The following is a 26,177-nucleotide window of genomic DNA, read 5'->3' on the forward strand; positions in this document are numbered from 1 at the left end:
AAGTTATGATTACGATCTAAAGAAACAATTCTATGTTACAATGAGCTATTTTCAGTTGCATTACAGTTAACCTATTTTTTAATTAAATAAACTTCTTACCTGCTGACCGAATCCTCCTGCTAGACACTCAGATCTAAATGGGCAAGAGGCTCAGTCAGCAATACATTTATAGGTAAGGTATTCATATAGTTAGCCAATAAGAATAGTGCCAGTTGCCTATCCTAAATCCAAGGTACTTGTGTAATGACGTTTGTTCTCTTGCTTTGATTCCAGGTTGCAGTGTAGAGAACATCTGAGTTGACCTTTGCTCATCACGTGTGTAGGCTGTTTCTGGAAGAGGGGTGTACACTGTCTGCTCCTCTGGTTGATTCTTTTCTTTTTCTTTCCTGGAACCTTATTTCTTCACTTATTTTTTCTTTAAAGAGATGAATATACTGTGGGTTGAAATCAACCCCCTGTTTTCTATTGATTGCTGAAGATCCAAATAATTTGATAAAAAAGGCTTCTTTGAATTTTCTTCTGTTATACTGTCTATCTGTGGAAAGGATGCTTGTGTTATAGAAATTCCAGGTGTCACCACATTGGAAGGTGTGGAGAGCTGTATCAGATTTTTGAATTCTGCCATATTCTACACTGTAGGCATCTGTATGATTCCCCATACACACTACCATATCCACACTATCTTATATATAGGACCTCTAGGATTATCAGGGTAGTTGGACTGTAGCTTTATGATCTGTTTGATCAGCAGTTTCAGTCAGCTGGTAAGAAGTTTATTTATTTAATTAAATAGGTTAACCATAATGCAACTGAAAGAGTTTATTTATTTTATAGTTTATATAGTTTTATATATATATATTAAAAATGATGCAAATTATTATCAATAATTTGACTCATCATCATTATTTTATTTTTACTTAAATTTTACTTTTAATTTTATTTTTAATTTGTTTATTTATAGGGTATGATGAATTAAACCAACTCAGGCTATCTTGACCTTTATCAGTTCTTTTAGCCTCATGGCTCGATAGGAACACTTATTCTGAATACCTTTATCCTAAATCCTTATGCTAAAATAAAATTCTTATCTTACATCTTCTCTAAAATTATTAAAATTTAGACTAGAGGCTAAATTTTAATGTTTTTATTGTACTTAATATACTCTTATTCAATTCTTTTGTCTCAGGGATCTCTTGGAATGCTTTAATTGTACAAATTGTACTTTATACACTCTCATCATTATCTTACATACTGTTGTAATTATATATATATATATATATATATATATATATACACACACACACACAATTCACAAACATTCACTCAGTCACTGCACAATTTACACATGTGAACTGTCATTCACTCAAATACGAGTGAATACAACTTAATATGCAACTTAACCTGCAGGTATAACTTTTTTTACATATTCAGGGTAAAACAATGTACATATATAAGGCATTCACATTCAGCCATCCTTTTCACACACTTATCCCACTCACTACAATACCCTGAATAGGATTACACATACTTTTCTTTTGGTAAGTTAAGCAAACATATTTCTCACCAGCACTTGAATAGATATACACATATGAAATAATAATAACAATAGTTATAATTACTTATTGACTTATACATATATACCGCCACAAGGTCTCACATGTGGTGAGTATGGGCTTGGCACTCAAAGTATGTGTTTACCCTCCTAGCAATCAAATGCTAGGAGGGTAAACGCAACTATAAAAATTAATACAATATCAATATTAGGCAAAATAAAATATACAGAGATCAAGTCAATAATTAATTACAGAAAATACAGATTAGGTTCGACACAATACTCTAAATACATTCAGCGTCTGTCCAAGAAGAGTGCGGGACGCTGGCAAGATGCTGCATGATGTCAGGAACAGGAGAAGGAGCGCATATCATCCTCCAACACTGTAGAAACATAAAGCGATGGTGAAATGAAAGATCTAAAATTGCAGGACTGTGTAAGCATCAGCTAAAACTTTTGATCTGTAGGCTTTGTCGACGCAAATTGTCTCAGGGTTGATATTTAGGTCATTGAGGAGTCCAATTGTGTTTGCTGTGACCATATGCCTGAGCGAGCTGATTAGATTGAGGGCAGGTCTGATCAAAAGTGTTTTCCAGTTAGTTATTCTGCTGTTCTTTGTGGGCAGGATGATAAGGCTATTGATGTTAGGAGTATCCAGTCTACCCGAAATGAGCTTGGAGAGGGTAATTATGTTGCGAGTGGTGATGATTTGCTTCCAAGAGGTCATTCCATGCAATGAATGTAGTGTACTCCTAGAAATGGTAAGGGGATGTCCTGAAGTCCTATTGAGGGATCGAAGAAGCCAATACTCAATCCCCAAGAACTGCTGAAGGTAGGTTGGAGGGGCAGACGACCAGATTTCCGAAGCATGGAGTGGCACTGGTACCACACAAGTTCGGACAAACCTAGTTATTAACTTCTTATTGCCATAACCATCAGTTCCTATCAAGCAGACCAAAGGGCTGCGAAGAATTTGTTTTTTTGCTTCCTTGAAGTGCTCCAGTAAAGACAGGTTCGAATCCCAGACCAAACCTAGGTCCTTGTGAGAGTTGATAAGTTTAATTTGATGTCCATTTATACAGATGTTCATTGGATTTATTCTTTTCCTCTTTGTAAACGTCATCTGGGCAGCTTTTTTTGGAATTTAGCTCGACAAATGTATTGAAGAAATGTGCTTATCTGAGAGATCTGTTTTGTTGCAGCTCTTTGGACAGAGAACGCTTGCTCCGGCTGATCCGAATGAATGAAGAGTTTCAAATCATTGGCGTACGATATCATGTTTCGGAAATTTGCTAGCAGAGGTTCCAAAGCCACTGCAAACAGCCTTGCTGACAAAACACCATCCTGTGGAACCCCTCTGAAAACAGATGAAGTCGAATTCTACCAAATTCTACAACATTATTATAAGATCCTATGCTATATCATAGAATTTGAGGTTCGGTGAAAAAAAAAAAAGGATTTTCTAGCGAAGGTGGAATGGATTTTTGTAGAATATCCAGAAAGTTGAGAAATATAAAGTACCTTTTTTAAATAAAAAGTTTATATATAAATTTTTTGGTTCAGCAAAAGGTGCTCCCGAGCACCATTTTAGGATCAGACACGAACAAAATTTATTTTTTAAGAGCACAATGGTGCTTGCCAGGTTAAGAACCCCTGCTTGACCTGACCTTTAACACCCTTGATGGAATGCGCAACATTTCAAAAGCCTGGAATGATATGACAATAACTTGTATGAACGGAGTTTGGAAAAATCTAAAAATTTCCGAGCTTAACAACGAAGGCTTCAACACAGATGAGCTGACGTCTTCTGTCACCAAACAAATTGTAAACTTAGCCCAGAAGTTCTAGCTGGTCCTGGAGAACAAAGATGTAGACGAGCTTGTGGATGAACGAGGTGAAGATTTAACACGTTGACTGCCGCGTCGGCCATACATGTCTGACACCATTACATTTTTCAGGCGTTGCGTTGGCCATATATTGCCAACACCCACTGTTTCAGTGGGAGTGGGAGTGGCTGTATATCGCTGACGATTGTTGAAAATGTAAGTTATTTTTGAAAAGCATGGCCTCCGGGATTACATGTGATAAAATTTGCATGGTGCTATGAGAAAAATAAGCGAGTAACTGGTCATTATTTAAAATTTCTTTATTATTACAAATTTTATAATTACAAAATTATGAACATTTATGGTGTTGTCCAAAACACTCCAAACACATGAAAGGCTGATGAATACAGTCTGGGCAATACGTCGAAACTCTTTTCCCCTTTCTGCTGGCAACTGATCTTCCTTCACACTTTCAATTTTGCGTAACAAAAAATGCACATTCTTCTAACTTTCTCATTGTTTGTGTCAATTTTTGTCATTAGTATATGAGTGTTACCACATTTTGGCTTTTCACGTTTCTCTTTCCGTTCTATATTTAGCAAATCCATAACTACCTCTTCCCGAAAACTTCTTATTTTTATTTGTTTTCGCGTAGCGCTCTTGTATACCACATATGCATTGACAACTGATATTCTGAGTATATATTCTATCGCTAATTTCCGGTACCACTCTACCCCCTTTCTTAGCATTGTGGCATACGAACCCATTTGATCCGACAGATCAATGCCTGCTTTTCCCTTATTATAAGCTAGAATCAGTGGTGTGTTATCCTATGGGCAAAAAGGGCAATTGCCTGGGGGCCCCATCAACAAGGGGTCCCAAAGTCCCCAAATCAATATTCTATAAACTGATTTTTGTAGTAAAAAAATCAGAAATTAAATTTTGTTCCCATATCTGGGGACCCTAGATTGCAGGTGTGATGCAGGTGTATGGTAACCCATGAAATATAAACACCTTGGTGCAGGGCAGAGCACATTGCTGTGTACAGTCCAGCCCAATGCAACGACCCTATCCCGTAATGTATTTTCTACAAGATCTTAGAGTCTCATTCCACTCCCTATTCTGCTGACGAGGGCCGAAGGACTTCCAGAGGCCTCCAGTGGCAAAATCAGCACGGAAGTAAATGATATCTAATACTTATCAACAGTAACCAGAGCAAATGTACAACTGAATTTTATTGTTTTTATTTCAAAATAGAAACCATCTCCATGAAACGGGCCATTATAGTTGTCAATCTTAAAATCCTATATCACATTACACATGATTAAAAGAATAAAATTCAGTTATATTTGCTCAGGGTATTGATAACTAGTAGATTTCATTTACTACCGCACTGATTTCGCCACTGGAGGACCTTCGGCCTGAATGGGATTTTAAGATTGACAACTATAACGGTCCGTGTCATTCCCGTGGTACAGACAGTACATATGGCTGATCGCTGATATCAACATAGTGTGTGCCAACAAGTGTATTGTGTATTATTGTATTAACAATAGGTGTATAAGTTACAAACGTTGTTTAATAAATAAAGAGAAAATTTGAGGTAGGTATTAATACTAGTATTTTGTTTGCTTTGTTGTTAAAATATTTATTTTATTTATATTTTATACTAATTCTAACACATGATTTGGTGTAGGCTCTTTCCTGCGATAATGTACAATTAATTTAAACAAATTTTATTTCATTTTATTTTCTGTAATTGGAGTAGAACACTGGATTTCAATTTTACATTTACATTCAAATATTATTTTACTTAATTATGAAAAATGATTAGATAAATAAAGTGAAAAATAATAAGTTATACAATATACGAATATAAAAAAATTTAATATAACTTTATAATTTTATTATTATTTTTATTGAAAATAATATTTTAGGGCGATGAAAAGAACGTACGAATCTGCATTCAAAAAAGAAAGAAGAAGAAAATTAGAGGCAGAATTAAAAAAGAAACAAACCTCATTACAGGATTTTGTAGCAATAAAAAATCCAGAAGATGACAGCAGCAAAACAGAAGAAAATAGGATAGAAAATGAACCTACCAACTCTACAGTATCAGCCAGCGTTATTATTGATCAAATTGAAAACAACACCAACAACACAACTGTTTAATATTAATGATAACAATGATCAAAATATTAATACGAACAATATCAATGATAATAATGATCAAAATATTAATACAAACAATATCAATGATAATAATGATCAAAATATTAATAAGAACAATATCAATGATAATAATGATCAAAATATTAATAAGAACAATATCAATGATAATAATGATCAAAATATTAATACGAACAATATCAATGATAACAATGATAAAAATACAAATGCAATACATACAAATAATATCAAACATAAAACATATACTAAAGATATATTGCTTTATGGCCAAACCCCATCACAAATGATTTTATTGAGTTTTGCCTTCGCGAAAAACCGCAAAATTTTAGAAACATTAAAAATTCAAATTGAAATTTTAATTGTGATGGAAAAATCATTACAAGAAAATTAAACAAATCCCATTTCTATTTAAGTAGAACTAATGGTACCACAGGAAAAAGTGAGTGGTTAATATTTTTAGAAACCACAAAATCTGTGTACTGTTTTATTTGCAAATTGTTTTCAGTTAAATCAAAAAATTTATTAGTTACTGGATGTCAAGATTGGAAACATTGTTGATATTTTAAAAAGGCATGATGAGTCTAAAGAACATAAAGAAAATATGTGTGTAAAGCTCTTGAAAAGTGTAGAAAGAATTGATAAAAGCTTATGAAAAACAAACAAATTATTGGCGTGAGATTCTAAAGAGTTGTTGTGACTGTGAAACTGCTAGCTTCATTAGGGTTGGGATTTGGAGGGCATGATAGTAGTGCAGGAAATTTTATGAGTTGCTTAGAATACTTAGCTAATTTTGATATGTTTTTGAAAACCCACTTAGAAACTTATGGTAAATGTGGTAAAGGAGAGGTGAATTATCTTTCTAATACTAGTCGACATCGCTGGACAGTGCAGTGTTGAGTCAGTTTGGTGTGACATAAGCATTGGGAGATCAAAATTGAGAGTAGGAGTGTGCTATAGGCCTAATGACTCTGATGAGTATAATAAGGAACTGTACAGGGAAATAGAGTGGGCCAGTAAATCAGAGAGTCTTATAATGGGAGATTTTAATTTCCCAGATATTGACTGGAATTTGGGGACTGGTTACTCACACACTAGCAGGGCTTTTGTGGATTTATTGGATGATTGTTTTCTACATCAGCATGTTCGGGAGGCAACTAGAGGGAGTAATACTCTTGATTTGATTATCAGCAGTGATTCTTCGTGCATTAAGAATCTGCAGATAAATGAACCACTAGGTGGTAGTGATCACAGTGTACTGAAGTGGGATTTACTCAAAGAGGTAACTATCATTAGGGGTAAAGGGAAGGGTTATTGCTTCCGTAAAGGCGACTACGATGGACTGAGACAGTATTTAAATTCTATACAGTGGGACCAACTGATGATGTTACCAACAGCAAATTCAAAATGGGAAGCATTCAAAGAACTTATCTTGCAAGCTACTAGGCTTTACATACCAACTAAGAAATATTGTTCAAGGTTTAGGCCAAAATGGATGTCAGATGAACTAATGAGGCATATGGCAGAGAAGAAAAATGCATGGGATACTTACAAATTAACACATGACACAGAAGCCTATGATAGATACAAGTTGATATGCAACCAAGTAACAAAGGAGGTTAGGCAGGTGAAGGCAGATTACGAGAAATCCTTGGCAAGGGATGCAAAGAAAAACAGCAAAGAGTTCTTTACTTATGTAAACTCTAGAAGGAAGGGGAGATTGGTCCACTTGATATTGATGGGTCAACTGTTGATGATCCTGCTCAGGTAGCTAACAAACTAAATGAATATTTTGCATCGACATTCACACATGAGGAATTATTCAGCAAGGGGAATGCCAGAGGTGTATTCAACCCTAGCAGTAAGCTACAGAATCTTGAAATAACTGGGAGTAAAGTGGAGGAGAAACTGTTCAAGATAAACACAAGAAAGGCACCCGGGGTGGATGGGATCTATCCAGTTATATTAAAGGAGGCAGCAAAGGAAGTAAGCAAACCCTTAGCCATAATTATGAGAACTTCCTTGGACTCAGGGGAGGTACCCATAGACTGGAAATGTGCAAATGTGACCCCAATTCACAAAGGAGGATCAAAGGCTGACACAAGTAATTATAGACCTGTGAGCTTAACTTCTGTTCCAGGAAAATTAATGGAGGCACTGGTTAAAGAAGCACTGCAGGATCATTTAGACAAGAATTCAGTTATAGCTCAGACACAGTATGGTTTTGTTAAGGGGAAGTCTTGCCTGACCAACTTGATTGGATACTATGATGCAGTCACAAAAGAACTGGATGCAGGGAATAACTTTGATATTATATACTTGGATCTTAGAAAGGCTTTTGATACTGTTGCACATGGAAGACTGCTACACAAATTGGAGCAGTGTGACATTGGAGGCAAATTGCTGCTATGGATAAAGGGGTGGTTGAGGGGGAGAAGACAGAGAGTGGTAATCAATGGACACTGCTCATCGTGGACTAATGTTATTAGTGGAGTCCCTCAGGGCTCAGTGTTGGGTCCATTATTGTTTTCTGTATTTATAAATGATATTGATGATGGTATATCAAGCTTAATGTCCAAGTTTGCAGACGATACAAAGGTTGGCAGGGTTGTCAAGGACACTACTGACACTATGCTGCTGCAACAGGATCTGGAAAGGTTGAGCAGATGGGCTGAGAGGTGGCAAATGAAGTTTAACATTGACAAATGTAAAGTACTACACATGGGAAACAGCAACCCCAGAGCAACGTATCAACTCTGTGGTACTACACTGACAGTGGTAGAGAATGAAAGGGACTTGGGGGTGGTTGTGCAGGCAGATATGAAGTTCTCTGAGCAGTGCAGACGGGCTGCAAGAGTAGCTTATGGAGTATTGTCAATGATATACAGGAATTTTTCCAGCAGGGATAAGGAGGTGATTATTCCATTGTATAAGGCAATGGTCAGGCCACACCTAGAGTACTGTATACAGGTCTGGAGGCCTCATTTCAAGAAGGATGTAGAGCTGCTGGAACGAGTACAGAGAAGGGCAACAAGATTAGTGAATGGAACAAAGGGGTGCTCTTACGAAGAAAGGCTTAAGTTTTGCAAATTACAGTGTCTGGAGACTAGGCACCAGCGAGGTGATCTGATAGAGGTGTATAAAGCCTTGAATGGTTTAAGCATGCTCAATGCTGATGGGATTCTTCCTCTAGCTCAGAAAAATCACCTGAGAGGGCATAAATTCAAATTGAGGAAAGACAGATGTAGGATAGATGTGCGGAAATTTGCCTTTAGCCAGCGGGTGGTTGGTTGGTGGAACAGCCTTCCATCCCTTGTGGTGGAGGTTGATAGCCTAAATAAGTTTAAGGCTCAGCTGGACAGATATTTTGAACGAACAGAGGGGTGAAGTGGAAGTGGGGTTTGTTTTTTTGTTTTTTTGGCTGATGCTGCATAAGCTTGCTTTCTTGCATCAAATGCCTCTACTAATGCTAATGCTAATACTACATGTGACGAATTCATACATTTAATGGCTGCTATAAGAAATACAATTATTAATGAAATCAAACAGGCTAAATACTTTTCACTTATTGTTGACTCTACTCCCGACATAAGTCACACAGATCAATTATCATTTATTATGCGATATTTTGATAAAGAAAATAAAATTCAGGAATGTTTCTTGTCTTTCCCACATATTGAAAAGCAATGATGCTAACTACTTAGAAAATATTATAACTTCAAAATTAATGGAATATGGTTTAGATATCCAAAACTGTCGAGGACAATCTTACGACAATGCACCCAACACATCCGGGATATACAGCGGATTACAAGCGAAGGTTAAAAGCCATAGTAAAACTGCATTTTATGTCCCTTGTGCAGCTCATAGCCTAAATTTAGTGGGAAATTCTGCTGCAGAAGCTTGTACAAAAGCACTCCATTTCTTCGATTTTTCAAAATTTATTTGTATTTTTCTCTTCTTCTACAAAGAGATGGGATAATTTAATGAAAGCAACTACAAAAGGAAATGTAACATTAAAAGAAATTTGTTCTACAAGATGGTTCTCAAGAGAAGATGCAATTTTAGCTGTTAAAATTGAATTTTTTTTTTTTGGCCATAAAAGCATCTTTTTAAAAAAATTTTAAAGAGTTTAATGAAAACCCTGTATCAAAATTAGAAACAAAAAAGCTATTTGAAAACTTTGCAGATTTTGAAACAACACTTTTACTTTTCATATGAAATACAATTCAACAAATATTGAATGCAACTAGTAATAGTCTTCAAAATAAAAATTCTGATTTACACAATGCTGTAAATCTTTCTAATCATTGCCTTTGTACATATCAGAAGACATCTGAAACAACAATGAATTTTTTGATACTATAGAGTCAGAATGTTTTGCATTAACAAACTATACAAATGAGTCAGACAAAGGGAGAAAATGCAAAGTAAAATACATTTTGATGAGAAAAGGGATAGAGATGAGGATGTGCAACTGGCAGGCAAACAAGGATTTATAGTGAATTGTTTGAATGTTATCTGCAATCAGTTGGTATCAGACATTCAAAGACGTATTGAGGCTTATCAAAATATTTTAAATTATTTTGCCATATTAATAAATATCAACTTAAAAGAAATTTTGCCAAATGAGTACGATGAATGTATTTTAAATTTAATAAATGCGTATTCAAACGACATCGACATTAGTATTTTTAAGGAAGAACTTATCCACTTTGTACATTTTTCAAAAAAATGAAAATTTAAATTCTTCTTTATTAATGTATAAAGCGATTCAAGAAGAGCTAGTTTCTATGTTTCTTAATATGGACATAATTTTAAAAATATATTTAACCATACCTGTTTCTAACGCATCGGCAGAGCGTTCTTTCCATGTACTTAAAAGAATTAAAAATTACATTAGAAATTCTTTAGGCCAAGAAAAATTATGCAATTTGTCAATATTATCCATTGAAAATGACATTACTAGTGGGGTTGATTATAACGAGCTGATTGATAACTTTGCAGCTCAAAAAGCATGGAAAGTGAACATATAATAATGTTCTTAAAATTTTCATTCAAATTACGACTTTCATGAGGTAATTTGTTATGTTCCATTAAGAATTGTTTTTTTTATTTTAATTTATAGAAAGTTTATTTTGTTATATTAATTATATATTATTCTAATTCTCGTTTAATTAATCTAGTTTATTATTTAATGCAATAAAAGTACTTAAATACTAATTGAGTTCATTTATGACTTTTTCTTGTGGATTATACTTAATCTATATATAAAAGTTCTTTATAAAGGTCCTACATGTAATTTTTTTTTTTTTAATAAAATTATATCTACAATTATTATTATTTAGCTTTTTGCATGGATAAGAGTATACCGAAGCTGTGGGATTTCGCTCCGAAGAAACATTCAACACTATACATGTAGTGTTGAATTTGCCCTGGGCCCCATGAAACCATAATGCGCTGTTGGCTAGAACAGAAATGTTTTTTTTTTTTTTGTGCTTCTTTCCGTCTTCCTCTACTGGTGGAGGGTGTCCATCAACCATTTCTGGGGCATGGCTTTATTGTTAGTAGTCTCACATCTCGAGCATCTCGCCACTTTAAAACAATTCCATTGGTAGGTGGTAGCTGGTATAAAAGGTGTCTACGCACAAGGTACAACCTTCGTTTAGAAGTCCTTGCGATAACTCTTCGCAGACCTTTGCAGCTAAACCTACGGATTTTAGATAATTTTCAGATTTACCTGAATAGATCTTGCTCAACCAAGTATATCCTTCAGTGGAACATAACTTGAACAGCTTGATTCCATACCTGTGCACTTTATTTGGAATATACTGTTGGAATATCAGCCTGCACCTCCAAGAATTAAAAGAGTTTCATGAACGACGAAATCTTTGTCTGGGGAAAAATATTTTCTGATATTTCAGCTGCAAAACATCTATCAGGTGTTGTATCTTACTGAGCCTGTCCCCTGGAATAGCGGTTTCATAGTCTGGAAAGTGAATGAGGGGCAACAACAATTCAAATCTGTTGCGAGACAATTTTCGTTACTAAATTATTTTTATAGATAGGTTTGGTTGACCAGTAAGATGCAATACTGCCCAATCGGGGGGAGATGTCTAGATTGGACTGCAGGAAGTTCTATTTTAGCCAGCGAGTTATAAATTACTGGAATAAGTTGCCTTCATGGGTGGTAGAGGCCGACAGTTTGGGGAAATTCAAAGGTCATCTGGATAGTACTTTCGGGTAAGGGAAGCGCATAGGATGATAGGTTTAATTTCCTTTTTATTTATTTTTTATTTTATTTTTTTTTATTTATTTATTAATTATTATTATTTAGTTCTTTATTTTATTTATTTATTTATTTTTTGTTTTTATCATTGTTTTGTTCGGATTTTTTTTTTTTTTTTTTTGGCTGGTGCAGCATAAGCCATAGGCTTTCTTGCACCATGCGGCCGCTACTAATACTAATCTTACTAATCCCAACCACATAAGAAGCCTGAAAAACTTTCTCATCTCATCAACAGTTGTTGAAATCCACTTTTTTTTTAGACGACTCTGGCACGAAGCTCGGGTACTCTGAATTTTCTGTTCGGCATATCTGTTTGTTTCCGTTGCAATAAGATTTATTACTTCTTCAACAAAAAATAATGAAAATGCCTCAAGATGAGTAATGTTTCTTGATACGTCTATTTGCAGTCCCAATTTGCCTGTAAAATCAAATCTTTTTTGGCGTCCTTCGTATTCAGTCCATTCAATAGCATCATTTGTTTCAGTCACTTCAATCTCAGGTTCTTCGGTATTTTCAAATTGCTCTTCTGTGTTTTCTTCTTCCATCCAGTCTTGAAGCACTTCTTCAATATTTTTCGGTATTTCAGTATCTCCTTCATTTGAAGAAATATCCCAGTCAGGATCTTTTACCGAATCATCAGAGTCGAAATCTTTTTCATCTCCAGAACTACTACTAAGATTTTCAGCAATTTCTCTTAGTTCCTCTCTTTTAGCCATTGTTGTTTAGATTTTTTTTTTTTTTTTTTTACAACACACTTGCACAAATGTGCAGAGAAACACAACACAATAATAATGGGGATAATACAGTAAGGTAATGAACTTGTTTTCACAAAATCTCTAATGATACTGACAAACTTATTGTGACGTTTGAGAGTTTATTTTATCACGATTAGTTTGATTGCAGCGTATGCTGCACGTGCAATAAACTCCTTCATATGTATGCCGTAATAGTGTCACACGTATGTGTGTCGATACGGCATCTCAAGAAATAAAGTAACCTACTGGGTCACGTCAGCCACATACTGTATATGCAACACAAAAAAAAGACACTTTTTTGATATTTTAAGCAAAAAAACTGCATACACTGACATTTCAATATTTATTTTAGAATTACTAATCAAATTATTTACTAAATATTTTTTGGCCCAGGGGAATTTTTTTTTTTAAACTAGCTTGGCAGTCAACGTATTAAAAACAGAAGACCTAGGCCAGTTGAATGTGCAAATTGTTGAGGAACTGGAGCAACCCAAGAAGCAGTTCAAATTAAAAGAAATGACAGAAGTATTTCGTAAAGTTCAGGAACGTCTCTATGTTTGATGGAATGGATGAAAACACTGAAATGTTTCTTGAAAATAGAAAGAAAAGTTCAAGATTGTTTATCACGAAATTTATGAAGAGAAATAAAAAGCATAGGAAACAGATGAAGATCGAAGAGTTCATATCACATACTACCTCCTTGAACTCTACTCAGCCTAGAACACCCTGCATAGAAAATCAATTGATTTTGGAGGCGCAATATGGCCTAAGTAGCCCTTGCACCAGAAAACACAACACCCTGTGATTAATGTGTCTTATTAATGCTTCAGGTTCATTTTACATTACCTTCAGTTCACCAGTTGAACTGAAGGTAACTTAAATGGAATGAAGTGTATAAACTTTGATTCACTGTGTCATATAGACCAATTTTCTTAAATATGTACACTTTGGATTTTATTCCCTTAGTAGCCCTTATCAAGCCTACAGAGCATACGAAATACATTCCAGTTTTTATAGTACAAAAAATGTATAACATGCATTTTTTCTTCCTTCTATGTTTTATTTTCTTATGTGCCACTCCGGTATAAAAAGTTTTTAATTGTTATGGTATATAACAATTTTTCTTCATTCTTCTGAGAATATTATGTGGTTTTTGTAATTTTGACATATCAGGAATATAGTAGCAATATTTTATTAGTCATTACCGAGTTACGCAAAAATCAACTTACGTAAGAAGTCCTGGAACGTATCTCTTACGTATGTCGGGGACAGACTGTATATGATATCAAAATTATTTTTTGCATCCAGTTCCTTTGTGCTGACTACATCGTAGTATCCAATCAAATTAGTCAGGCAAGATTTCCCCTTAACAAACCCATACTGTGTCTGATCTATAACTGCAATCGTGTCTAGATGATCCTACAATGCTTCTTTAACCAGTGACACCATTATTTTCCCAGGAACAAAAGTTAAACTAACAGGGCTGTAACTATTTGTATCACCCTTTGAACCCCCCCCCCCCTTTGTGAATTGGGGGGATGCAATTTGCACAACTCCAGCCCATGAGGATCTTTTCTAAATCAAAGGATGCACTCATAATTATGACTAAGAGTTTGCTTACTTCCTTTGCTGCCTCCTATTTTATATATAGTATAAAATACTCATTCAGTTTGTCAGCTACCTAAGCAGAATCATCAACAGTCAAACCATTATTGATATCAAGTGGTTTCTTTGATTTTACAACCATCATTAATATCAATCTGATTTATTCCCTTCCTTCTAGAGTTTACATAAGTAAAAACGTTTTTGCATTTTTTCTTTACATCCTGTTTTTCTTTACATCCTTTGCCAAAGCTTTCTCATTATCTGCATTCGCTTGCCTAACCTCCTTTCTGACTAGATTACAAACTAGCTTATATCAACCAGCAGCTTCTGTGTCACCTGATAATTTATATGCATCCTACGCATTTTTCATCTCTGCCACAAGTCTCATCAGTCACCTGACATCCATTTAGGCTTAAAACTTGAACAGTATTTCTTTGTTCGTATGAAAAGCATAGTTGCTTCTAAGATTAATTCCTTGAATGCTTCCCATTTAGAATTTCTGTTGGTAACACCATCAGTTGGTCCCAATATATAGGATTTAAAAACTGTCTGAGACCCCCCCCAGTCACCTTTACGAAAGTAAAAAAACCTTTACTTTAACCCTGATAGTAATTACACCTTTAAATAAATCCACTAGATAGCAGTGATCACAGTACACTGTGATCACTGCCACCTAGTGGTTCCTTTATCTGCAGATTCTTAATGCATGAATAATCACTGCTGATAATCTGATCAGGAGTATTACTCCCTATGGTTGCCTCTCGAACATGCTGCTGTAGAAAAACCCTCCAAAAACAAACACAACCCTTACTAGTGTGTGAGTTACCAACCACAAGTTGTAGTCAATATTTGGGAAGTTAAAATCCCCCATTGTAAAATAATCTGATTTAGTGGTGCACTCTATTTCTGTGTACAGTTGTTCGCTATACTCATCAGTCGTTAAGTCTATAACAGACTCCTACTCACATTTTTGCTTTCCCCGTACTTACGCAGTAGTAGTCACACCAAACTGACTCAACACTGCACTGCCCACCTATGTCAACTGGATGCATTACTACACATTATTGCACAAGTTGGAGTCAATATTTGGGAAGTTAAAATCCCCCATTGTAAGATAATCTGATTTAGCAGCCCACTCTATTTCTGTGTACAGCTGTTCACTGTACTCATCAATCATTGGGCCTATAACAGACTCCTGCTCTCATTTTTGCTTTCCCAGTACTTATGTAGTAGTCACACCAAACTGACTCAACACTGCACTGGCCACCTATGTCAACTGGATGCATTACTAGATTTTAAGGGTTTCCTAACTAACATCATAATCCCTCATCCCTTCCTATCCTGACTGTCCTCTCTTTACACATTGTACTCCCCAAATTCAATTTTTGCATTCCTTATGCCTATTCATTTATTCCTTATTCATTTCAAGGCATAAGGAATCACTTCAAATTCATCCAATTACTATAATCCTAGCATTGGTGTACATGCAAGTATATATGCACCTGTTCTTACTCTTAGTTACCCAAACACAGCCCATGTTTTATTTGTTCCATGATGACTCCCAGTAGTTCTTGAAATTCCCAGCACCTTGCTTTCCAGGTTGCTGTTCATTCCAATAGAAGCAGAGCAAAAATCACTTCCACCTCTGCCTGCAGCTATTGTTAATCTATTAGTCTATTGTTAATCTATCTGTATATCTCCCCAAGCTAGCAGTTTTCCAACCCTCCTAATACTGCCTCGATAGCATCAGCAAATATTCTTGCATCCTTCCTATTTAAGTGTATTTCATCCCTATAGAAGCAGTCTCTCTGTTAACAAGCACAGATCATGCTAAGAAAAATTCTACCCCACGAGCCTTGCACAATCTCTCTCTCTCTCTCTCTCTCTCCCTCCCTCCCTCCCCCTCCCTCCCTCCCCCCAGGGCCAAATTTATTCACCCGGCTCTCATCGTGACTTTTTGATGTGAAAGCAGCACCTACTAAATATTTCTGACTGAAGTAAAACCGACTGGTAATGAAAATGAGACAGAAATGATGTCACTTCCTAAATGGTGCTAATGATACTAAGTCAGTAATGTTGATTCAGTAGAGTAAGTAGCGAGCATGAGCATAAAACGTAACATCATTAATAACTTCTAGCTGTTCGATTTTAAAAATTTAAATGGTTTTGATTTTCGTCAAAGATGTTTTCACATACAATAAAACATCATTCATGTTTTATTCAAAAAGTTTAAAACAAAAACTCACTACAACAATCTTTCACTACAAAAATTGCTATTATTTTGATACATTTCATTTTGTATTATAGTCCAATAATGTATCATCTTTGTGTTTTAATAGAGATCTATTGTTATGCAACTTACTGTACAATGTGCCTTATAAATTTTATATTCTCTTCAAACCTCTGGAATTTGACATTCCTGGGTATGTACATTTAGATATCTTGGTAAATTATTTAAAAGAATTAATTAATAATTATTTAATAATTAATTATTTGAAATACCTTTATTTATCACAATTATTTGGAATCACAAGGAAAACTTTAATTTAATAAGTTCAGAACTTTCAGCATCTTAATTTCTTCCTGGACAAATTCATGGATTCCAAGTCACAGAGTATTAAGGATGACTAGGAATCCATTCAAGATGCAAAAAGCTGCCTGATCAAACTGTTCAAGAAATCTATCTTCTAAATCAGGACATTGCATTCCGAGGATCAGGACATTTCATTCTTTCTTTTCTTTTCCTACTCATCTACAAACTGGATTTTTTTTTAAAATCACATCATGGTTTTTAAAGTATGTGGACAATATCCACAACAAAGATAGTTTTTGTCCTGCAATATTTGACTGTTGGCATCTTTGGCGAGTAGATATGCCTTTTGGAGCTTTTCATAGTGATTAGAAAGAATTATAGATAAGAGGGGATTAGTGGAGGATTTCAGAGGTTATTTAGCATATTGTAAAGTTTATTTTGATGAGTTTTTTTCCTGTAATAGTTTGATTTTTTATAATATTATAAATATAATTTTTTGAAAGTTTCTTTTATTGATATTTAGTAAATTTTACAATGGTTGTTACAATATCCGCTTTGAACACTTCGTCAGAGGGTACCATGACTCATATGGAAATAGCCGATAATAGGGCTTACGGAAACATGTTACCTCCCGGAGATAAGGGATGAGTTTCATTACGGTACGTATAATGTATTTAGGAAGGATAGGGAAGATAGAAGGGGTGGTGGGGGTTCATGCTTCTTATCAAAAGCAGCTTGAGCATGACAAAAGCTTTCCAAAAATTCAAACGTTTCGCATGCTAGTATAGAATCTACACGTTGTGAGATAGTTGGAAGCAAAGGTATAATGAGAGTTAAAGTAATCTACAGGCCAGGTGGTTGTGAAGATTATAACGAAAGCCTCTACATACAAACAGAATGGGCAAGTAAGCATCAATGTATTATTATGGGTGATTTTAATTTGCCTCTAATTGATTGCAGCAAATGGGAAGGAAACTCCACATGGGGAACAAAATTTTTAAATCAACTAGATGATTGCTATTTGTATCAACATGTCAGGGGAAAGTACTAGGAAAAAGAACATTTTAGACCTCATCATCACCATGAACCAGATAACATAATAGAGGTGACAGTACAGGAACCAGTAGCAGGAAGTGATTGCGGAGTTCTACGCTGGACGATGAAGAGAGAGAGATAGTAGTAGTTAAAGGCAAAGGAATGGGTTATAACTTCAAGAAAGGAAATTACGACAGCTTAAGGTGCTGCATCGCCTCTATTAACTAGGTAGATATCTCACAGAGAGCGAATACAAATGAACTATGGTATACTTTTGAAACATTAATCACCGAAGCCTTGAATGCTTATATACCATAAAAAAAACATACTCCACGAGGAAGATTCCAAGTTGGATGAATAAGGAAGTTGCCAGATTACTTGAGCATAAAAAGACGGCATGGAAAATTTAAAGAGCAATAAAAAAGTACTGAAGCCTATAACAGCTACAAATCGATCTGTAATAGTGCCACAGAAATGGTAAGGCTGGCAAAGGCAGATTATGAGATCTTGCTGGCAAAGAGAACAGGGGGGGGGGAATAAGGAATTCCTCACATATATAAATGCAAAGAAGAGAAGGACAAACCCTTATGTAATGGATGTGGGATAGTATTAGATAGTATTAGATACAAGTTGCAGATGAACTCAAGTTACTTTGCATCAATATTTACAGAAGAAAAACCCTTTACGTCAATGAGAAATTATTTTTTTTTTTTTTATTTATTTTTTTTTTTTTTATGAAAACCCCAAACACGAAAGGTATCAAAACCTATAGTACTTAGTACTGTGCATGGGTTGAAGGAGAAGTAAGAGGGGGTGGGATGCCGGAAACTTTGCTCTAGAGACTAAACATGGGTTTCACCACTTGAAGCCTCCAATAAGCAAAGTGGTGGTATTTCACCGGTTGATGAAAGTCATCTACCACTGGGAGTGAAGTTGAAAAAATTATAATTAATGATGTTGAAATTTCACATGTTTATTTAATAAAAATAACTTTCAAGCCTACAGGCAAGTAAGGCTCCTGGGGTTAATGGCATATACCCTATAATCTTAAGGGAGGCATCAAGTGAGTGCACTGAACCATTGAGGCTAATTATGTAAGCATCACTGGACTTGGGAGTGATTCCATTAGACTGGAAAAGTGCCGATGCATCTTCAATACATAAGGGCAGTTCTAAAAGTGAAGTGGGAAATTACCAGCCAGTCAGTCTAACTTCAGTAGTAGGGAAAATCATAGAGACAATGATCAAGGGTGGAATTCAGGATCATATAGATAGTAATGGAATTCTGAAAGATACTCAGCATGGTTCTGTAAAGAAGGGAAAATCATGTTTAACTAATCTGGTTAGTTAAGGTTTCTTATTTTGCAGGGTCACTAAACAGCTAGATTTAAGGAATAATTGTGACATTGTTTATTTGGATTCCAGCAGAGCATTTGACTCAGTCCCACACGAGCGGTTACTTTATAAGCTGGAACAGGTTGGAATCACAGGGAAAATTCTTAGATGGATAGCTGGATGACTTCAGGGCAGGAGGGAGACAGTTGTGATGAATTGTTATCCCTCAGATTCAGTTGACGTAAGAAGTGGTGTTACCCAAGGATCAGTATTAGGACCACCGTTGTTTTTTATTTTCATAAATGATATTGAATCGATGAATGGATAGAGGGCATGATGTCCAAATTTGCGGATTGGTAGAATAGTTAATGATCACCGCCAAGCATAGCTTCTTCAAAGTGACCTAGAAAGACTTCAGGGATGGTCAGAAAAAATGGCAGCTATGCTTTTATCCAGCAAAGTGTAAGGTATTACAACTAGGGAACAGTAACCCAAAAATAACATACACTTGGTGGAGCTGAACTAAATCCAGTAATGGAGGAAAGGGACTTGGGTATTGCAATACAGTCAGACATGAAGTTCTCCGAGCATTGTAGACAGGTCGCAAGGAAGGCCCATGGTGTCCTATCGATGATTTATCGAACAATTTCTAGTAGATAAGGATGTAATGATCCCATTATATAAGGCTATTGTAAGACCACATCTAGAATACTGTGTTCAAGTATGGAGACCGAACCTAAAGAAAGACATTGTGCTTCTTGAAAGAGTCCAAAGATGTGTAACTCGCCTGGTGAGATCGGCAAAAGGGCGTCCATATGAGGAAAGACTTCGTATATGTGGGTTGTACGACTTGGAAACTAGGCACCTTAGAGGAGACTTGATTGAGGTGTTTAAGGCTGTGAGAGGAATAAATAAAATAATTGAGGACAAAATTTTCACGGTTATAAATGATTCTAGAACTATAGGCCACAATTTCAAGTTATGGGGGAGATGTTTAAACCAGATTGCAGGAAGTTTTATTTTAGCCAGCGAGTTATAAATTACTGTAATAAGCTACCTCTACCACCCACCAAACTGGTTAGTCGAGGCTGACAGTTTGGGGAAATTCAAAAGTCAGCTGGATAGTTACTTATGGGGGACGGGAAATGCATAAGTTGTCTATTTCCTTTAATCTTATTAATTATTTATTGTTTTTAATTTTTCTTCTTATTATTTATTTTTTTTTTTTTTGGCTGGTGCAGAATAAGCCATAGGCTTCCTTGCACCATGTGGCCATTGCTAATACTAATATCAGTCTTACTCTTCTTAAATATGAAAACCTTAGACAGAATTTTTATTGTCAACCTTGTTGAATATTTTCAGTTTTAGTGAAATTGGTTGCCTGTAGATGTTTTCTGTTACATTTCTGTTTGTTTTGTGTGAAATTATGGTCAATTGTAAGAAAATTAATAATAATAAGTAAATTTGACTATAAAGTATTTAAGGGCAAAGGCCTCATGCTACGAGGTAGAATGACTAACATGTAAGTTAGTGCAAATGCATCATTTTAACATAGCTATCTACCAAAGTAGTTAAATTAAATTAATTAAATTGGCATCGTTTTGGTTATATATCATATTGTGACTGCCTTCACAACGAGTTGCCATGGTATTGTACTACCTCGAATAAATAACACTTCAGCAGTGGAGAAGACTATTGTTATTTATTCTCAGCGGATACCACCACCCAGACGGCACCATTTTGAAATATGGTATGGGATAAAGTTCTCAGTTATCTTCATACTATCCCTATTAGACTTAGAAAAGAGATAAAGATGTAGGAAGGTGATAGTAGGAGAGGTAGAGGAAGGAAATGCCGTAGAAGGAATAAAGGGACAGTTGCTCCTTCAACTCACACTCAAAGCTCATATATTCCTCGAATAGGCAACGCTTCCCCAGTAGAGAAGACTGTTGTTACCTATTCGAGGAAACCCAGCTCTTTCGACTCACACACAAAGCTCATATATTCCTTGAATCTGCAACGCTTCCCCAGTAGAGAAGATTGTTACCTATTCAAGGAAACTCAGTGGCCATCAGGTCCTCCAGACGGCACCGTTTCCACGCTTGTTGGCTTCTCTTCGGTGGGTGGGCAGGTACCCTGGTGTTGAAATAGTGACAACCCAGTTATGAAGTATAACTTCACAATATGAGAGATGCCTGTTGGTGTGTAGTGATATAGACTATAAAGTATTTAAGGGCAAAGGCCTCATGCTACAAGTTAGAATGACTAACATGTAGGTTAGTCATTCAAAAGTTAAAGTGCAAGTTAAAATGCATCATTTTAACATAGCTATCTACCAAAATAGTTAAATTAATTAAATTGGCATCGTTTCGGTTATATCTCATATTGTGACTGCCTTCACAATGAGTTGCCATGGTATTGTACTACCTCAAATAAATAACACTTCGCCAGGTGAGAAGACTATTGTTATTTATTCTCAGCAGATACCACCACCACCCAGACAACACCATTTCAAAGCTTGTTGGCTTCTCTTCGGTGGGTGGGCATTTGCACTAACCTACATGTTAAATAAATTTGATTAACCAGATTTTACTAACTGTAATATGCATTCGAAATAAAAAGAAAAAAAAAAACTACCTGCAGAGACTAAATTATGACTCTCAATTGTCTGAAATGGAAGATATGCAAACCTGTATATAACAGGCTTTGTACAGCATAAAAAAAAAAAGTCTTTTTTTTTTTTTTTTTTTTTTATCATGCTATCAGTAAATTTTCACATTCCATCTGAGCTTTCTTTTAAATTTGAATCTCATCTGTAACCAAAAAAAGCACACAATTGTGAAATTAATCCAATCATGAATAAAAAAAAGAAGAAAAAGTTTGATTACTTACTGGATGCTGTTTTTTGGACCCAGATGATGTTGATTCCAAAGTGCATAGGAATGATGCAGAATCTACTGAACTACTGTACACACCTAACATACACATACATACATAATTATATAATCTCCTCAAGAGCCAAAACAAACTAAATATAAATACAAATGTAATACAAATAGGCACTGAGAAAGCACTGCATTAGGAACACACTTAACTGAGACAGATACTACATGGCAACATCTGCTACACAGTGCACTATCCCTATTTAACAGCTGAGCATGGCTGGAGATGCAACTGCAATCTAACTGAGTTAAGCTGGGAGATAATGTTGAGGCTAGATTAATAGTCAAGTATCTCAAACATGGCCATCTTCAGTGTTCTCATACAGGTGTATCTCAAGTGTATTTAGAGTGGACCAACCATGGCAGAACTGCCAAGCCAGAGAGCTACTATGCAGGCCAACCCCACATTATTGACAAGAGAAGGATCCAGTGAGAAAAAGATCCAATCTGCTGTCCAGCAGAGTATATATGCCAGAGGAGCAATGGGAGTGGTATAACCAAATTCAATGGGACCTTGCATAGGCCTATGAACTACTGCATGGTCACCTGAGTATCCCCTGATGATGGCCCACCCCAAGCAACTGCACCCATGGTTGCACAGGAGTAAGGCACAGGGCAATGGATGACTAGAAACTGGTTGTCTAGCCCAAAGACTCATTTCCAACTGCACCATGTAGACAGATGGGTGAGAGAATGGCATATTCAATGAAGCCTGTATATAATTCCCTTTGTTGGCATTGGCAACAATGATCTAGGGCAAATCTGGATGGGAGACCCTGGGACCCCTAGTATCTACTGATCAGTGCCTTACTAGAGACTCATGAAACGAGCATTCCAAGTTCTCAATCCATCGAAGGCCACCAAACTTGAGCAATTTAAATCCAACTAAACATGGGCTGGTTGTTACAAAAAGGACTATTACATACCAAGACCCATTACAATTAAATAGCTGGAAACTATGAATTTTTTTTTTTTTTTTTTATGTAAACCCCAAACACGAGAGGTATTAGAACCTATAGTACTTAGTACCGTGCTTGGGTTGGAGGTTGAGAAAAACGAAAGAAGATATTTGTTGACATTGGACTTGAACTTCTGTAGACTGTAATTTTCAGGAAATACGTATGAAGGAAGGTTGTTCCAGAAAACGGCAGTTGAATGAATAAACGAAGAAGATGAAAAGTTGGTCCTGTGAATTTGAAGTTGGACAGTAAATGGATGTTGGCTGGTGGCGGCACGTGTTCGGACTGTTTTGAAAGAGAGAGCGGGAATTATAGAAGCCAATTCAGAAGAACAGTGCCCATGGAAGTATCTGTAGAAGAGGCATGCAGCAGAAACATTACATCTATGAGACAGCGAGTGGAGAGACTCTGTTAGAGATGAATCATAATTAACCTAACTGCCCTCTTCTGAATGGAATCAAGAAGCCAGAGAGAGGTTTTGGGGGCACCACCCCAGATGTGGGAACAATATTCCATGGCAGGGTGGATTTGCGATTTATACAGAGTAAGCAGATGTTTGGAAGAAAAGTAAAGCCAAGAGAGAAAGAGAAAACCAAGTTTTTTTAGATACAGAGGAAGCAATATTTGTAATGTGCTTGTGCCAAGAGAGATTAGAAGTCAGGGTAATCCCCAAAAGAGATATATCATTTTGCCTAGAAATCGGAGTGTCACTAAAGATAAGCATAGGAGCAGAAGAATCCTTTTTGCGAGATATAAGAAAAGACTGAGTTTTAGAAGGGTTGAAAGCAACTAAGTTGTCTTTGCCCCACTGGAGAATTACCTGAAGATCGGCATTTAAGGAATTGGTAGCAGATTTTCGAGAAGTTGAAGCTGATTGAACAGGGCAAGGTTCTCAAAATGGAAAGTAGAATGCAATGTGTTATCATCGACAAAACTATGGATAGGATTTCCAGTCAATGGAAGGAGGTCATTAATATACAAGAGGAAAACAGTGGGGGAAAGAACTGAGCCTTGGGGGACACCGGCATTAGTGGAGAAGTTAGAAGACAGAGAGCCATCTACCATCACCCTCAGTGAGCGATCGGAGAGGAAACTGGATAACCAATTACTAAAAACAGTTGGCAAACCATAAGATGGAAGCTTTTTTAGAAGACCTTTATGCCAAACATGATCGAAGGCCTTTGAGATGTCAAGAGCAACTACTTGTGTTTCACCAAACCTTTCCATTGAATTAGTTCCATAAATGGGTAACATAAGCCAGAACATCACCAGTGGATCGACACTGACGGAATCCATACTGGCGATTGCTGATCAGACTGAAGGTTTCTAGGTAGTTTAAGGGTTGGAGGTTAATTGATTTCTCCATTACTTTAAAAAGAGTAGAAGTAATTGCAATGGGAAGATAATTGGATGGGAGAGATTTGTCACCCTTTTTAGGAACTGGCTGGATATGAGCAAATTTCCAAGCAGAAGGAAAAACACCTTTGAAATAAGAAAGTGGAAAAAGGTGGCAAAGAATAGGAGTAAGTTCAGGAGCACAGGTTTTGAGAACAAGTGGAGAAATACCATCGGGACCTGGAGCTTTCTTAGCATCAAGATTCGTCAAAAGCAGTGTGATCAGCATCTTATGGAGTCTATGCTATGATATATCCAGGCTGTGCTGCATACTGCAGGTATGCAGCACAGCCTGGATATATCATAGCATAGACATGCAGGTGGTATAACCAGTTCCTAGGTCAATGTCTCTAATACAAACTTATCTCAGTGTACTGTACCATAAACAGTCAAACATCTGAATTATAGCATTTAAATTAAATAATGAGATTTGCAAAATAACTAAATAATGAACAAAAATACTAATAACACAAAACTGAATAATATATTTGGATTTATCTGAATCTGCTATTTCGATCACATATCCAACAGCCAGTCTTTCCTCCAGAAAACTGATTTCCCTGCCACATTTCAGGCAAGAAGATTCTGATAAAATATATAACTATGCCCCCCCTCTCCCCTTTCTCTGGAGCAATATGACCTTAGTTGCTAATGCTCCTAAAAACCAAATAACAAACAACCCCCCCCCCTTCTTCCATGCTCTGTAGCTGATATTTGACCCACTGCTGTCCACTAAAATCTAAAAGGCTTGCTCTCTGTTAGATATTATTTACTCATAGGCCATTCTCAAATTACATTTCCAAAGTACAAGATTATGGTCTCTACTGTGCACATCTTAACTGGGCTACAGTGTAAAGGACAATTGAGGTTAAGCCACTGTTGGGATGCACCTTCCATTTTGGACAAAGTTGCATGACATGTGTACCACCCAAAAATATGCCAGATTAATGGTGTCATTCATTCTGCCAGCTAAAGGCTAAGATCTTTATCGTGTTTTTCTAGAATGGGTGACTGTCAGAATCGAAGAAAATTTAAGAAAAGAACATGCCCATCTACACTATTATAAAATTAATTGCCAGAATGCCATGCTTATGTACAGCAGTGATAAAATCTTGTGGAGGATATTTTGATGAAAAATCAGTATAGTTGTTAATTTTAAACATTTCAGTATTTTTTTTCTGTAAATTTTTCAATACTTAATAAAAAAAAAATCTTAAAATACTTTATTGAGAGAGAGAGCACGCGTGTGCGCACACATGGCAATAACAGCACTATATCTTTCTATATCTTTAGTTTTGATAACACTGGATCAAATCCCTCTATTTTTTTCTTCAGTTTTCTTGTTGCAAACTTCATGAGACTAATTTCAATATAATCTATTATTTCAATAACTAATTATTAATCATTTGATTATGCCCATAACCAGTAGAGAGATACCATTATGCATAGGGCCACTTCAGAGACTGTCTTTTCATCAATGTTATTGTTATTTGGTTTTTAGGAGCATTAGCAACTAAGGCCATATTGCTCCGTGAATATGTGGTGGTCATTCCCTGATCTTTCTGCATCTTCCGTATTTGGTGGTGAAGGGCTCGAACCCCGGTCTAATCAAGAAGCGTGTGCTACATACGCACTGCTGCTCCTTCCCACCTGGCTACGGAGGTGCCTCTTTTCATCAATGTATAGCTGGGCAGCATCAGTGTAGGTCACATGACAACCCAATGATGAAATATTTCTAACATACTTCTCCTCACAAAGTAACGTT

General features: G+C 36.1%; 1 protein-coding gene across 1 annotated transcript in view; it reads right to left on the reverse strand.

Moving 5' to 3' along the window:
- RhoGAP1A (Rho GTPase activating protein at 1A) overlaps positions 1-26,177 on the reverse strand; it is a 465,208-nt gene that overhangs the window by 413,697 nt on the left and 25,334 nt on the right. The window contains exon 2 of the mRNA XM_090368823.1: positions 12,040-12,557. Within this exon, the coding sequence (XP_090224949.1) occupies positions 12,040-12,557 (518 nt within the window). The remainder of the gene's footprint in view (positions 1-12,039; positions 12,558-26,177) is intronic.

The sequence above is a fragment of the Mastigoproctus giganteus genome, chromosome 1 (assembly GCF_048544385.1).
Source record: "Mastigoproctus giganteus isolate SK-2022 chromosome 1, ASM4854438v1, whole genome shotgun sequence".
In the NCBI taxonomy this organism is placed as follows: Eukaryota; Metazoa; Arthropoda; class Arachnida; order Uropygi; family Thelyphonidae; genus Mastigoproctus; species Mastigoproctus giganteus.